The sequence below is a fragment of the Anolis sagrei genome, chromosome 3 (genome assembly GCF_037176765.1).
Source record: "Anolis sagrei isolate rAnoSag1 chromosome 3, rAnoSag1.mat, whole genome shotgun sequence".
In the NCBI taxonomy this organism is placed as follows: Eukaryota; Metazoa; Chordata; class Lepidosauria; order Squamata; family Dactyloidae; genus Anolis; species Anolis sagrei.
This window is the reverse complement of record NC_090023.1, coordinates 182,886,125-182,901,038: the sequence shown is the minus strand read 5'-3', so window position 1 is coordinate 182,901,038 and position 14,914 is coordinate 182,886,125. Positions and strand designations below refer to the sequence as shown.

The 14,914-nt window shown below is 38.6% G+C and overlaps 1 protein-coding gene across 2 annotated transcripts in view; it reads left to right on the top strand.

The window, feature by feature from the left end:
- Nucleotides 1-14,914, top strand: part of RNLS (renalase, FAD dependent amine oxidase) — a 202,838-nt gene that overhangs the window by 174,289 nt on the left and 13,635 nt on the right. For both annotated transcript variants that reach the window (XM_060768773.2, XM_060768774.2), the window contains exon 6: nt 5,424-5,599. In XM_060768773.2, the coding sequence (XP_060624756.2) occupies nt 5,424-5,599 (176 nt within the window). The remainder of the gene's footprint in view (nt 1-5,423; nt 5,600-14,914) is intronic.

Sequence of the window (14,914 nt, the reverse complement as noted above, 5' to 3'; positions counted from 1 at the left end):
TTTTGGCTCCAAAATAAAGCCAGAAATGCAAGTGTGTTTGACATTGCCTAGTGATAAATGAGTTGTGTGCTTGCAACCAGATGAGACACATGCTAAGTGTAGAAAGAGCACCAAATACACAAAGTACACAAAGATGTAATCTTGTTATGTCACTTTTCTTTTTTTCCTTTTTTTTTTTTTTTTTGTTTTTGGCCAGCTTCCACACTTCACCTCACCGCTGTTTTCGCAGAACATAGTCATGATATTTTTTTCCCCAAAAATGTTGTTGTTGCTTTCAAAATCTCATTCTGTTCAGTGTGTTTTTGAATGTGAGCTTCCAAGAATAACCCTTCATTTTAAGAAGGATCTTGCTCCAATAACCTCAGTGTTAAATCCATACCAGTTTAGGTTTCAGCCAAAGTCACACAAAGTTCTCTGCAGCTATCCCAACAAAAACAGCTTTTTGATTGCTATTCCTTATTGCTGAGTGAGCATAGTGTCCCTCTCAGCTACCCCTTGATTTACTTTGCTGTGAAACGTCCCCTCTTCGCTAAGGTTCATCGCTTCTGGCCAACACAACTGCCACAGCACCCCTGGGGGGGGGGGGGTGAACTGTGAAGAGTTTGTGCTGGCAGGTAAACCACTTCTACATTGCAAAAAAATCGGACCAAAGTGGCCTCAGGTGGCTTGAAGGAGTCTCGATTCCCAAAATCGATGGGAATCTGTCTGATGGTAGGTAAAAGCAATAGTTTCTGCATCCACACTGTCTCATAATGCAATTTGGACCCATATGCAATTAAACAACATTATATTATTTATTATTTATTTATTTACTGTATTTGTATACCACCTTTCTCAGCCTATAGGCTACTCAAGACGGTTAACAGGGCAAAATTCAGTGCTTACAATGTCTTAGATACAATTAAAAACATAACATATAATAAAAATATAATCTAAATAAATGAAAATGTAATGTTTGTCTGTGGGATTAATATCACTCAAAAACCACTGGATGAATTGCTGCCAAATTTGGCCACAAGACACCTACTAACCCAAGGAGTGACCATCACTCAAAAAAATGATTTTGCCATTTGAGAGTTGTTTTGTTCATTCGTTCAGTCATCTCTGACCTTTCGTGACCTCATGGACCAGCCCACACCAGAGCTCTGTGTCGGCCGTCACCACCCCCAGCTCCTTCAAGGTCAGTCCAGTCACTTCAAGGATGCCATCCATCCATCTTGCCCTTGGTCGGCCCCTCTTCCTTTTACCTTCCACTTTCCCCAGCATAATTGTCTTCTCTAGGCTTTGCTGTCTCCTCATGATGTGGCCAAAATACTTCATCTTTGCCTCTAATATCCTTCCCTCCAATGAACCGTCGGGCTTTATTTCCTTTTTTTTTTTTAATTATCTTTATTGCAAAATTTTTCATATACATATATTAAAACAGCAACAGGTGAGGTGGGGGGAGGTAGTGTTGAGGTGGAATGGGTAACTGGGTGGGGGGTGGGGGGTGGGAAACTGGGTATGGTGTACAATTGGGATAGAATGGGGATGGATATGGGAAAAGGGAAGGAGAGGTAGGTGTAGGGAAGGGAATAAAAACATCGTGACTTCCAGGTTGAACAGACAGATAATTGTTTCTTTTATACAGTACTAATGACTAATAATACAACAGCTTTCTTCCTATATTGGTCTCAGTTTCACTATATCTTCATGGATTTTTATTTCCTCTTTTCAAGATATTCCAAAAAGTTGCTCCAATCTGTATTCTTCTTTTTATCACTGTTGATTCTTAGTCTTTGAGTTAGGAGGTCCATATTCATCACATCATAAACTTTTAAAGTCCATTGTTCTGTTGTTGGGACCTCTCCGGATTTCCAGAGCCGTGCCAATTGGATTCTGGCCGCTGTCGGGGAATGAAAAAACGTGTTACTTTCGTTACTATTTGTGTCAAACTCACAGTCCGTTATGCCCAAGAGATAGTATTCGGGCTTTAGGGGGAATTTCTTTTTCAAAATTTTCTCTATCTCTCTATGTATTGTTCTCCAGTACGCTCTCACTTTTTTACACCCCCACCACATGTGTATGAAGGATCCAGTATTTTTTTTACATTTCCAACATTTTTGTTCCAGTTTCCCTTTACTGAATCTGGCCAGTTGTTTTGGGGTCAGGTACCATCTAAACAATAATTTGTACCAGTTCTCCCTTTAATCGTTAGAATATGTATATTTCAATTTTTTTTTTCCAGATCCCCTCCCATTCCTTAAAATTGATAGAGCGGCCGATATCTTTTGCCCATTTTACCATATTGCTTTTAACTTGTTCTTTTTCTGTCTCCCACCTCAGTAGCACCTGGTATATTTTCCGTATATGTTTTCCCTCGGAGTTGATGATTTTTTCCCAGAAGGGGTTCTCTGTTTCAAAGCCTGTTTTAAGGTCTAAGTTGTAACTTTCTCTTATTTGGTGGTATTGAAACCACGAGAGTGTAGGATCATAACTCTTTAACTCCTCCTGGGAGGGCTTTATTTCCTGAAGCATGGACTGGTTGGATCTTCATGCAGTCCAAGACACTCTCAGAATTTTCCTCCAACCCCACAGTTCAAAAGCATCTATCTTCCTTCACTCAGCCTTCCCTAAGGTCCAGCTCTCACATCCGTAGGTTACTACAGGGAATACCATGGCTTTGACTATGCAGATCTTTGTTGCCAGTGTGATGTCTCTATTCTTTACTATTTTATCGAGATTGAGAGTTGTAGTTGTTGGGATTTATAGTTTACTTACAATCAAAGAGCATACTAAACTCCACCAATGATGGAATTGAACCAAACGTGGCATACAGGACTCCCATGACCAACAGAAAACACTAGAAGGGTTTGGTGGGCATTTACCTTGAGTTTGGGAGTTGTAGTTCACCTACATCCAGAGAGAATTATGGAATGAAACAATGATGGATCTGGACCAAACTTGGCATGAATATTCCATATGCCCAAATATGAACGGAGTTTGGGGGAAATAGACCTTGACATTTGGGAGTTGTAGTTACTGGGATTTATAGTTCACCTACAATCAAAGAGCATTCTGAACCCCACGAACGACAGAATTGAGGCAAACTTCCCACACAGAATTCCCATGACCACCAGAAAATACTTAAGGCTACCCAGTCCAACTCCCTTCAACCAGGGCAAGAAAACGTAATCAAAGTCCACCTGACAAAGAGCCATCCACCCATAGAGATAGATAGATATGATTCACACAGAGAGAGATATAGTATAATAGATTTGAAAGGGACCCCTAAAGAAGAACAATTATATGCTGCATGTTCCAGAGTAGGCAAACCAGACAATCTCTATATCAACACTGACAAAGAAATACTGTTTACCCAGAAGCATAGAGAAATTACATATATTAAAAACCAACACTTTCTCATAACTTTATTTTCTAGATCACCAGACAGCAACGTGTGGCAGGGGACTGCTAGTAAAATATAAATTCATAGTGTCTCCTTGTTAAAAACGTTGTCCGGCTTCATTGTCTAGTCATTCCATTTTCCTGTGTCAGTTATTCTGCATTTGCAAACGCTTGTTCAAAAAGCCACGTCTTGACTTTTTTCCCAAATGTTAAAAGGGAGGTGGCCGATATAATATCTATAGAGAGGGCGTTCCACAGCCAGGGGGCCAACACCGAGAAGGCTGTGTGTCTTGTTTCCGCCAAACATACTTGTGACGAAGGTGGTAACAACAGCAGGGCCTCCCCAGACGATCTTAAGGTCCTTGATGGTTCATAGGGAGAGATGCATTTGCACATGTAAGTTGGGCCAGAACTGTTTATATGAGTCTTCACTGACCATATGATACAGTTCCAAACTGCATTCTATGGCAATGTAGTTCCAGCCAAAGATTTCAAGGAGGCATGATCATAACCATAAGTGAACCTCAGGCTTTGGCCTTGTAACTAGATATAGAGCTTTAAATTTACCCGTTCTCAAATAATGTTGGGTCATGCATCAAGTAGCCTTACATGAGCTTGAATTGAAACCTCATCCTGAAATATTTCCCAGATGGCTGAACAGATTTAGAACCTCTCCCAAATTCTGAGTAGACTGGGTAAAGAATCAAATGCCCCCCAGGAGAGAAGACAAATGAAAACAGATGCTTTTCACTAGCGCCATTGACTCTTGGAGAACTGCTCCGTAGTTCTTTCCTCGTGGATTCTACTCACAAATCCATTTAACAGGCAGGAGGTTCCCCCCTGAAGCCTACTATCTGTAGAGTCATTTCCAGGATAGGCAGACATCCCTGATTAAGCATCCTATCTTTTAAACTTAGAAAAGCTGTAATTAATACTTCACTGAGGATGCAAATGTTTCTTGGGACCATCTATAGAAATCCTATAGAATTTATTTATTTATTTACCACATTTGTATACCGCCTTTCTCAGCCAGGGGCGACTCAAGGCAGTTCACAGTCGGCAGTGATTCGATGCCATAACAATGATAAAAATACAGTTAAAACAATTATAAAAACAATTAAAACATTTAAAATATGATATTAAAACAATACAGACTGTAAAAACAAAATCCTCAGTGTCTCCTTACTAAAATCATTGTCCAATTGCATCGTCGGTCATTCCATATACCGTATATAATCGAGTATAAGCCGACCCAAATCTAAGCCGAGGCACCTAACTTTACCACAAACAGCTGGGAAAACATATTGACTCGAATATAAGCTGAGGGTGGGAAATGCAGCCACTACGGGTAAATTTCAAAATAAAAATAGGTACCAATAAAATTACATTAATTGAGGCATCAGGAGGTGAAATGTCTTTGAATATTTACGTAAAACTGTAATTTGAGATAAGACTGCCCAACTCTAATGAAATCATTTTTCTAACCTTCTTCAATGAAAATGTACTTATGTGACCTTCCAACAATAATAAAGAGAGTAAAATAATAAATGCAATAATAAACATAATAATAAAGTAAAATACTGTAAATGTAATAATAATAAAGAAAGTAAAATAATACATGAAATAAAAATAATACTAATAACAAATAAAATAATAAATAACCTTGACTCGTGTATAAGCCGAAGGGTGCTTTTTCAGCCTAAAATGGTGGCTGAAAAACTAGACTTATACTCAAGTATATACAGTATTCGTTTTGTCTAATTATGCTCCAGTAGTAAAGGCTTATTCGAAGAGTCAGGTCTTGAACTTTTTGCGGAATGTTAGAAGGGAGGAAGCCGATCTTATATCCCTGGGAAGGGTGTTCTATAGCCAAGGGGCCACCACTGAGAAGGCCCTGTCTCTTGTCCCCGCCAAACGCACTTGTGAGGAAGGTGGGAACGAGAGCAGGGCCTCCCCAGACGATCTTAAAGTCCTAAATGGTTCATAAGGAGAGATACGTTCAGACAGGTAAATCCCCTTTCGTTGTTTCTTTTCAGAATCTCCTGACATTGGCCCATCTATTGTTGTGCACACCAGTACATCCTTTGGAGCAGAGTACCTGGAGTGGGATAAAGAAAAGGTAGAGCAGCTGATTTTGGACCAGTTCAGAAAGATCATGCCTGATTTGTCGGAACCAGCAAGTACAAAATGCCAAAGATGGAGATATTCTCAGGTAAACTCTGGCAAAAATTAATAATTGATACAGTAGAGTCTCATTATCCAATGTTCTGTATTATCCAACACAGTCCAGGGTGGGAGAAAGAAAGAACCCTTGTCTGTTTTGGTGCTAAATTCGTAAATACAGTAATTACTACATAACTTTACTGTGTATTCAACTGCTGTTTCTGTTTACTTGTTATAAAACATGATGTTGTGGATCTTAATTTGTAAAATCATAATTTAATCCCTCCTTGTTATCCAACATTTTTGCTTATCCAACGTTCTGCTGGCTCGTTTATGTTGGATAAGTGAGACTCTACTGTAATCCGCTTCTGTCAATTTCTTGCTTTTTCAATTTAGAACCTGAGTCCTTTCAAATGTATAGAATTTTTTTAAAAGAAAGGTCTAGTAGTATTACTAATTATTATAGCTGAAAATGTATTCAGTGTCTAGTTCTTCCCTTCTCTCTGTGGGCCCTTCCAGACAGGCCCTATATCCCAAGATTTGAGCCCAGGTTTTAAAATTATCCCAGACTCATATAATACAGTTTAAAGCAGAAAACCTGAGATCAGATCCTGCGAAATAGGGCCTGTCTGGAAGGGCCCTGTAATGCACAGTTAAGGAATATAAAAGGAAACAGGGAACACTTGCCTTCTAAAACTTTGGGCCTTCTCAATGATTGGGTCACCTATATTATTAGATATATAGGCTTGATCTTCTAGAAGATGAAGTCCAAAACAGCTAGAAGACAAAAGGTCTTTGTGTTATGGGTTGACTTTGTGTCTTGTTCTTAAAGACCACTACTACAGCCACATACACAGGCACTAACTTTTATAACAAGGATGGGGAATATGTGCCCTTTCCATTAGCCTGGATCAACAGAACCTTTGAAAGTTATAGCGCAAGAACATCTAGAAGTCCATACGTTCCTTGTTCTTACTTTAAATGCTTAGCACAGCTTGCCATTGTTTGTGGGATTGGAGTATTACACTATGTAACACAATTTTTGTTTCTGGGTTATAAATGTCATTTCCAAATTGGTTCTGTCATAAAATCATGGGAAAAGTTTGTTTTGCAGGACATACTGCAGCACATTTTGCTGTAGCTTATTGTAATGAATCCCTTACCTTAGCTAGCTGGCAAATGCCTAAGGAAGTGGGCCTGGCGAAGTCACGGCATCCATTTTAGGAAAGGGAGACAGGGAGACGCCATCTTAGGTTAGGTTTGCCTTAAGGGGGCGTGTTCAAGTCTAGGAGGGAAAATCAGAAGGCTAGGATTGGTTAGAAAGATGGGGGTGGAGCCTAAGTGGTCTGAAGGAAAAAGTGTGTTTTAAACTGAGGTTTGAGGTCCCAGTTTGCCAGTTGAAATTTGTAACGGGTAGAGAGAAGAAGAGTGGGGATTAACAAGAGCAGTTTGGGATTTGAAGAAAAGGTTTGGGTTAATCTTTTGGGTAGTATTCAGAACTGTTACAGAGGAAATAGCTGGAATACTGTGTGGAGCAGTACCCCATTAGTGGTCTGTTCAGTTCCTAAGGAAGGCTAGTTCAGGGTTTTGGCTAGATTCCTTAGGGGGATCTTTGGGAGTTACTTTCAGAGATTCATTTCCTGAAGTAATTTTCTGTGGTGGAACTTTTAAGACTTGTAACCCAGAAGTTTTTCAGATCTTTACTCAAACGCAACCACAAGCTTTTTTTTATGCTAGTATTTTACTGAAACCATTAAGCATTTGTACCTGAATATTTCAAGCCTGTTCAATAAACATTCTTGTTAATTTTATCAACTTATACCAGCCTCAGTGTGAATACCTTTGTGGTCAAAGCCTTATTCAAGTCAGCTTTCAGCAGCCTCTAAGAAAACTATAGTGGCGCAGTGTGTGTTCACAGATCAAACTCTCAACATAAACTCAGCCTGTTTATTGTTAATATGGTGGCAGCAGAAAACTTTTGAAGAATCAATTTAAGTCTCTCAGTTCCAGTAGTTCCCAGTTCCTAACTTTTAAAATAGATAGTTGGTTCAACAACCATACTTCCTCTATATTTTGGTGAGCTAGTCTGTAGTGGAGGTGTCATCGTTATATTTAGGATGAGCAGCGTTGGGATTATTTTATATATATTTCTCCGTATATAAATTTAATTTAAAATCTTCTCTACTACTCGCTGCGGTGTTATACTTATCAATGAGTATCTCATAGAATCTCAACCAATTCAACATAGTTTGTGGCAACCACAAAAATGAAGTTTCTGTAGTATAACAATTACTTTCAAAGTAAGTACCACACAATTAAACAGGAAATAACACTTTTTTTTTCAAATTTTGTTACATAGTGATCACTTGCACTGCTCTCCACTCTCCTCCGGCTGTGTGAGTGTTACACAGGGTGCAATGTAGCAGGAAGCAGTCTGCAAACCAGCAAGGAGCTGTCAGAAGACCCGAGGTTAAAAATGCCACCATAAGGCAATCCATGTTGATTGTAATATAATAACAGCAGGATTTCCAGAGTGGTTATCATTATGATGACTAGATTTTATTACAAAGATTAAAAAAGACCAGCTTGTTAATTAGGTTTATTGTGGTTATAATAATCCATCATTTGTATGATTGTAGTGGCCACCGTGCCGACATTGTAATAGCCTGCTGAAATTAGGGGCATGGTATTTATAATCCCTGGAACTGCAAGAGAGAGATGCACAATTCTGCAGAAAGTTCATTGATCTTTGAACCATTTTACGTTCTCCATGGACCAATGTTTGAACTGTCATTCTGTCGGCCTCTTCTGACTCATTGATGATTTGACTTGTTTTGTAAATGTGTTGGCATGCAAATGTGTGTCCACTCCATTTTTTAGATGCATACCTAAGACTTCAGTCCTAGGATCCCACAATTTCAGTTATTGAGAAATTGAGCACAGTGAGGTTTTTACTCTGGAGTAAACAGGTATATTATTGTTTTGGATGACATTTTAGGGGTATAGCTTGGATCCAAACTTAAAACAGAATCACAGTGGGGCGGATAAATACTAGGAACATAGCTGATATAGTCTCATAGCAAATGTAACCCTTTTCTTCTTTGTTGTGGCCGTGATGAAAATTGTTCCTTTGAAGAATATGTTAGCATTGGAGGGAAATTTTTCATTAGCACAAAAGGGGCTGTCCTTCCCATTCAAATGGCCTCTTAAGAAGTGTACCACACTCAGGGGGAAAGGGGTTCCCTACTATCTGAGCATTTAATAAATTTCACCTACCTTGCTTCACTTCTTATTTATTATTAAAACTTACCTTCCCCGGTGGCGCAATGGGTTAAACCCTTGTGCCGGCAGGACTGCTGACTCATAGGTTGGCGGTTCAAATCCAGGGAGCGGGGTGAGCTCCCGTCTCAGCTCTAGCTTCCCATGCGGGGTCAGGAGAGAAGCCTCCCACAGGATGGTAAAACATCAAACATCTGGGCATCCCCTGGGCAACAGCCCATTTTTTCACACCAGAAGCGACTTACAGTTTCTCAAGTCACTCCTGACACCAAAAAAATATACATTTTGAAATTTTCTCATTGATACAGCATGTCTTCTGCATGAAGAGGGCCCTACTTAAATCTCTGATATTTCCAGGTACCGCTGAGAATGTCTTCTGTCTAAAATCCTAGAAAGTACATAGAGTACTTAGACTGATTGCTGTCTGACTCATTTTAAGCTTCATATGCAGAAAAAAGTAATGTGTGAAGAAGTACTTTACGCATTATTTCCAAATTAGTGAGTAGAGAAACAGAAATGGCATCACACAACAAAAGCAGAAACTGCTTTCTCTCATGCGAAATGCTACAGCAAAATATAGGCTGGGTACCTACTGGATAAAATATGCTGGATCCTCTGCTCAAACCTGTCCCAGATACACCACAGGATTGCCCCCAATGCTGTTTTGCTGTCCAGATGGCTGGCCATGGAGCTGCTTTCTGCCTGGTGACACAGTGGTGGGCCTTTGTGATGTGTGGACCCTGGATCGCCCTGCATCCCTATCAATCCAGTTGTCCAGATGTTTAAAAAACTGGGATTACTCTGGAGTTTCCTGAGTAACTTGCAGTTCTTCTTGTGTCAGATTGACAGCTAGAAGCAACACTTCTGCTATGGTCTGGCATGTGTGGACTTCTTGTAGGGATTATTATTATTATTTGAAGCACAGCAAGATGAGTCCACAGCAAACACTCTGCTGGCTGTTGTATTGGATCACACGTTGAACACTTCCCAAGTGTCTAGGACTGTGTGATGTATAGGCGAATAATGCATGCAGATCCCAGAAAGGCGGCCTTCTGCAGCTGTCAGATGGTAATTTTGTCAGCACCAATTGTGTTTAAGTGCAGACCAAGGTCTTTAGGCACTGCACCGAGCATGCCAATCACCACTGGGACCACCTTGACTGGCTTGTGCCAGAGTCTTTGCAGTTCGATCTTTAAATCCTCACATTGTGTCAGCTTTTCCAGTTGTTTCTCTTCAATCCTGCTGTCACCTGGGATTGCAACATCAACAATCCACACTTTGTTTTTTAAAACTATTGTGAGGTCAGGAGTCTTGTGTTCCAAAAGTCTGTCTGTCTGAATTTGGAAATCCCCAAGTAACTTGACATGTTCATTCTCTGTAACTTTTTCCGGCTTGTGATCCCACCAGGTCTTTGTCACAGGCAGACGGTATTTCTGACACAAGTTCCAATGAATCATCTGAGCAATGGTGTTATGCCTCTGCTTGTAGTCTGTCTGCTTGATCTTCTTGCAGCAGCAAAGTCATTGACTTTTCAATTCTGGCTTTGATGGCATTGGTTCTAGTGGCTTGTTTTTGGGCTGCCAGAATCAGGCCCTCCGCCTCCTTTTTCAGAGTTCCATTTGTGAGCCACATCCATGTTTTTTCTTTGTCAATTTGCCTCTCAATTTTTCCCAGGAACTGTCCATGGAGAGCATTCTTTAGCCAGTTTTCTCTTCTGCTCTGGATTGTGTTTTTACAGTATTCACTCTTTGTCTTTTGCACTTTAAGCAGTTTACTATTATTGACTTCCCTCAATGTTGGTTCTTGACTGCCTTTCACATAATCTGCTAGTGCATGTTTCTCTTCTTCTACCATTGGTTTCACTTGCAGAAGCCCTCTGCCTCCTGATTTTCTGGGCAGGTAGTCTGTCGACATCACTACGTAGTTGTAGTGAGTAGTGGATTGTCATCAGTTTTCTTGTTTTTCTGTCCAGATCATCCAGCTCTGCTGGATTTTTATTATTATTATTATTATTATTATTATTATTATTATTATTATTTTGTATCAAAAGCATTGCCTAGAACTTTGTAAAGCAATGCTTTTGGGTTGGAAAGATCAGCTGTTTACAAGAAACGTTGCCCAGGGGATGCCCAACTGTATTTACTTAGTCTGAGGAGGCTCTTACCGAGTCCCCCCGGAGTTTGGGAGGACTACTTTTTATTTGGTTCATGCAGACTAGTTTATATATTGTATTCCTAGCTGTCTGCAATTTTTTCATAGTACCCAAATATTGGGGGTATAAATTAAGGTTGATACCAAACAATAACTGAGTTAGGATTATTTTAAAAGGTGGAACTGAAATAACCAAATTTCCTATCAAAGCTCACACAGCAAAAGTACACTTTGTTATCCCCTTCTATGTTGGTTCTTTTTTTTCCTTTGTCTCATCTTTTCAAGGCTGCATCATAAGACATTGAGGCATATGCTCCATGATATTTCCCTTCCTCGTAATGACCCACATGCTGTATAGCATCCTGTGCAAATGAAGTCATAAAGACAAGAGACCTTCACCCTTCACTTGCCCCATTAATCCACATTTGGTTATACACTGGATGTGGCCAATTCATAAGAAGCTTACTTGTCCAACCATGGATCTCTCAGGTTTAATATTAAGTGAATCTTAAGTGCAGGCTGCATGCTCAGAAGGGAAGCTTTGTGCAAGAATTGACTATATAGTGAGCCTGGTAAATTTTTGATAAATTAAGTACTATACAGTGGCCTTCACTAATTACCTTATAGCTATCGTTGCTTTAAAATTCCAATCAGCTATTGATACCAAAGCAAAGGAGGAGGGGGGTGAACAATGGATAGGATTTTTCCTCCAACCCCCATCCCAGAGCCTTTCAAGTGGGATTTATCCTTTTTGTTAATTCAGTACAGCCATTATGCCCTTCATATGGGCCAAATACAATCCCAGGATTAAAATGCAGACATTACAATTATCCATGGAAGACATGGGATTAGTCCTCCCCAACTTCTATTGATACTACTTAGCAGCACAGCTGCAGTGCTGTATTCCACGGTTTAATTATGATAAGACAACATTAGTATCAGCAATCAAGGATTCCCAATCCAGAAAGTCTTTTCGACAGTAGAAGCACAGGGCAGCCAAAACAATATGATCATAACATACCTTTCCATATCTTTGGAATAGCATCACCATTATCAACTTAGCAGCATCTTTCCAGAAGAATATTATGTAGATAACATTCTGGAAACTTGAAGGAAATGGCAGTTAATACCTCAACCTGCTCCCCAATTCCCAGATGTAGAGGTTCAAGAGGAGAAAAGACTTGGTTGCCATTGTTGTATTTGAAAAGCATCTCTTCCACAACAGATACATAGTGAAATAATGAAAGGATACTAGACTCCATGTGCTAAATAATGGTTGAAAACACTTCTTTAAAAAGCCCAATGCATTTCAGCTTTCTCACAAATTGGCCTTTTTCTGGGGCTATTCAAAAAATAAATAAACAGGAAAAGCTTTTACTATTTATATAGTATTTGAGACACCATCGAAACAATGCTTTAGAAAGCAGTTTCTTAAAAATATTACAGCTTCTATTGTACATATAAAGCTATAAATACATATCAATCTTCTAAAGTTGCAATATGTATTTTCTATACAAATGGATCATTAAATATATAACATATGAGGGGTATTTTTTAAGTAAGGTCCGTTGGAACATAAGTACACAACGAAAGTTTATTTCAAAAAAGTAAATTTATTTTCAGAAAGTACATACTTTACTCTATTTTTCGACATAGTTACCTAGTTTGTTCAAACACTTATCATACCTCTGAACCAATTTTAAAATACCCTCTTCATAAAAACTTGCCGCCTGCTCTGATAACCAAATCGTCTGTAATCAAAGAAGGGCGACCGGAGCGGTCCTCTTCATGGACGTTGTCACGGCCATCTTTGAATTGTCGTACCCACTTACGCACTTTGCTTTCACTCATAACAGTATCACCGTACACAAATCTGTCGATGAATTTCTGCAGCAGGCAGGTTCCTTGCTGACAAAAACCGTATCACTGAGCGAATCTCACATGCAGTGAGTGAGTTGAAACTGAGCACAGTTGTTCCCGAGGCATGCCGGTACACGACGCACGCGCTCGTTGTGGTATGCGCATGAACTACTAGTGTCTACAACAAAACGGACCTTACTTAAAAAATAATCTTCGTATATACTTGAGTATACTGTAAGCTGACCTGAATCTAAGTCGAGGCACCTAATTTTATTAAAAAAACTGGGGAAACATATTGACTCGAGTATAAGCCGGGGGTAGAAAAAGCAGCAGCTACTGGTAAATTTTAAAATAAAAATGGATACCAATACAATTACATTAATTGAAGCATTAGTAGGATAAATGCTTTTGAATGTTTACATAGAACTGTAATTTAAGATAAGACTGTCCAACTCTGATTAAACCATTTTTCTAACCTTCTTCAATGTAAATGTGCTTATGTATCCTTCCAATAATAATAGGATAAAATAATAAATGTAATAATAATAAAGTAAAGTAATACATGTAATAATAACAATAATAAATAGAGTATAATATTTTTTTTCTCTTGTTAGGATTGACTTGAGAAACTGCAAGTCGCTTCTGGTGTGAGAGAATTGGCCGTCTGCAAGGACGCTGCCCAGGGGACGCCTGGATGATTTGTTGTTGTTGTTGTTGTTGTTTTATCATCCTTGTGGGAGGCTTCTCTCATAATATATGTCATAAAATAATAATAGAATAAAATAATGCATGTACTAAAATAGAATAAAATAATAAATGTAATAATAATAATAAATAGAGTAAAATAATGCATGTAATAATAAAAATAGAGTAAAATAATTCTTGTAATAATAATAATAATAAAATAATAATAATAGTGTAAAATAATAAATGTAATAATAATAACAACAACAACAAATAAATTAATAAAAACCTTGATTCAAGTTTAAGCTGAGGGGAACTTTTTCAGCCTATAAAAGGGGCTGAAAAACTAGGCTTATACTCAAGTATATACAGTATATATATTAAATTATGTCTTTTCAATGAGTTCTTATTTATTGATTTTTTAAAAATTACTCCCATCAATATCTTGTGTCTTTTCACTTCATTAAGAGTTATGTCTTACATATCGTATAAACTGTAAATGTGTTTCTGTTTATTTCAGAATAGCTCCTGAAAAAAGTCCAATTTGTGATAAGGCCGCAACCAATTGGGCCTTTTAAACAATAAAAGGTTTTGACCCTCATGGAGTCTTTTATTCTTTCACTGTGGTTACATGCTGTCCCTTTCTTTGTTTCCTTACGGTGTATAACCAAATATTAGTTGGACAATACATCAGTGTCCATTTATAATAATCATATAAAGTCACATTGAAATTTTAATGTGTATATGTTGCCATAACATGCAGGACCCAAGTTTTGTAGGGAAATTCACTTTAATAGATTCTGGACATCTATGGAAGCTAATGAAAACTGTAACAAGGGTAGCTAAATCTTTAATTATTAGGTTGGGAAAGGAATTTCAACAAATGCTGCTTGACACTTCCAGAATTTTCCCTTCTGCACACTAGTCCTGTCCAGTTTACATCTCATCATCCTAGGTGCAGCCTCCTTAGTTTATATGGTGCTTGATAGGGTGTATGGAAACTTGTTTCTCTGTATCTGTATATCTACAGTCCCAATCTTGAGAGATTTGCTGGAGGCAATCAGGAGCAGTGTGAGAGTAGTACAAGCAGCATCCTGATCTGTGAAGGGCTGGACAGACCATTCTCCAGGGAACAGAGTTAGTGTGCTTGTCATGTTAAATTAGGACTGGTAGTTTGGAAAAAAGGAGAATTTTGTGCATTCCTGTGTGGTGTGCTTTCTCAAGAACAGTCAGTTCCATAACTCCTTGTTCATAAAAAGAAGACGGGACAATAATAATAATAATAATAATAATAATTATTATTATTATTATTATTATATTTTATTTATACCGCGCCACCATCTCCCCGATGGGGACTCAGGGTGACTTACATGAGGCCAAGCCCAACAAC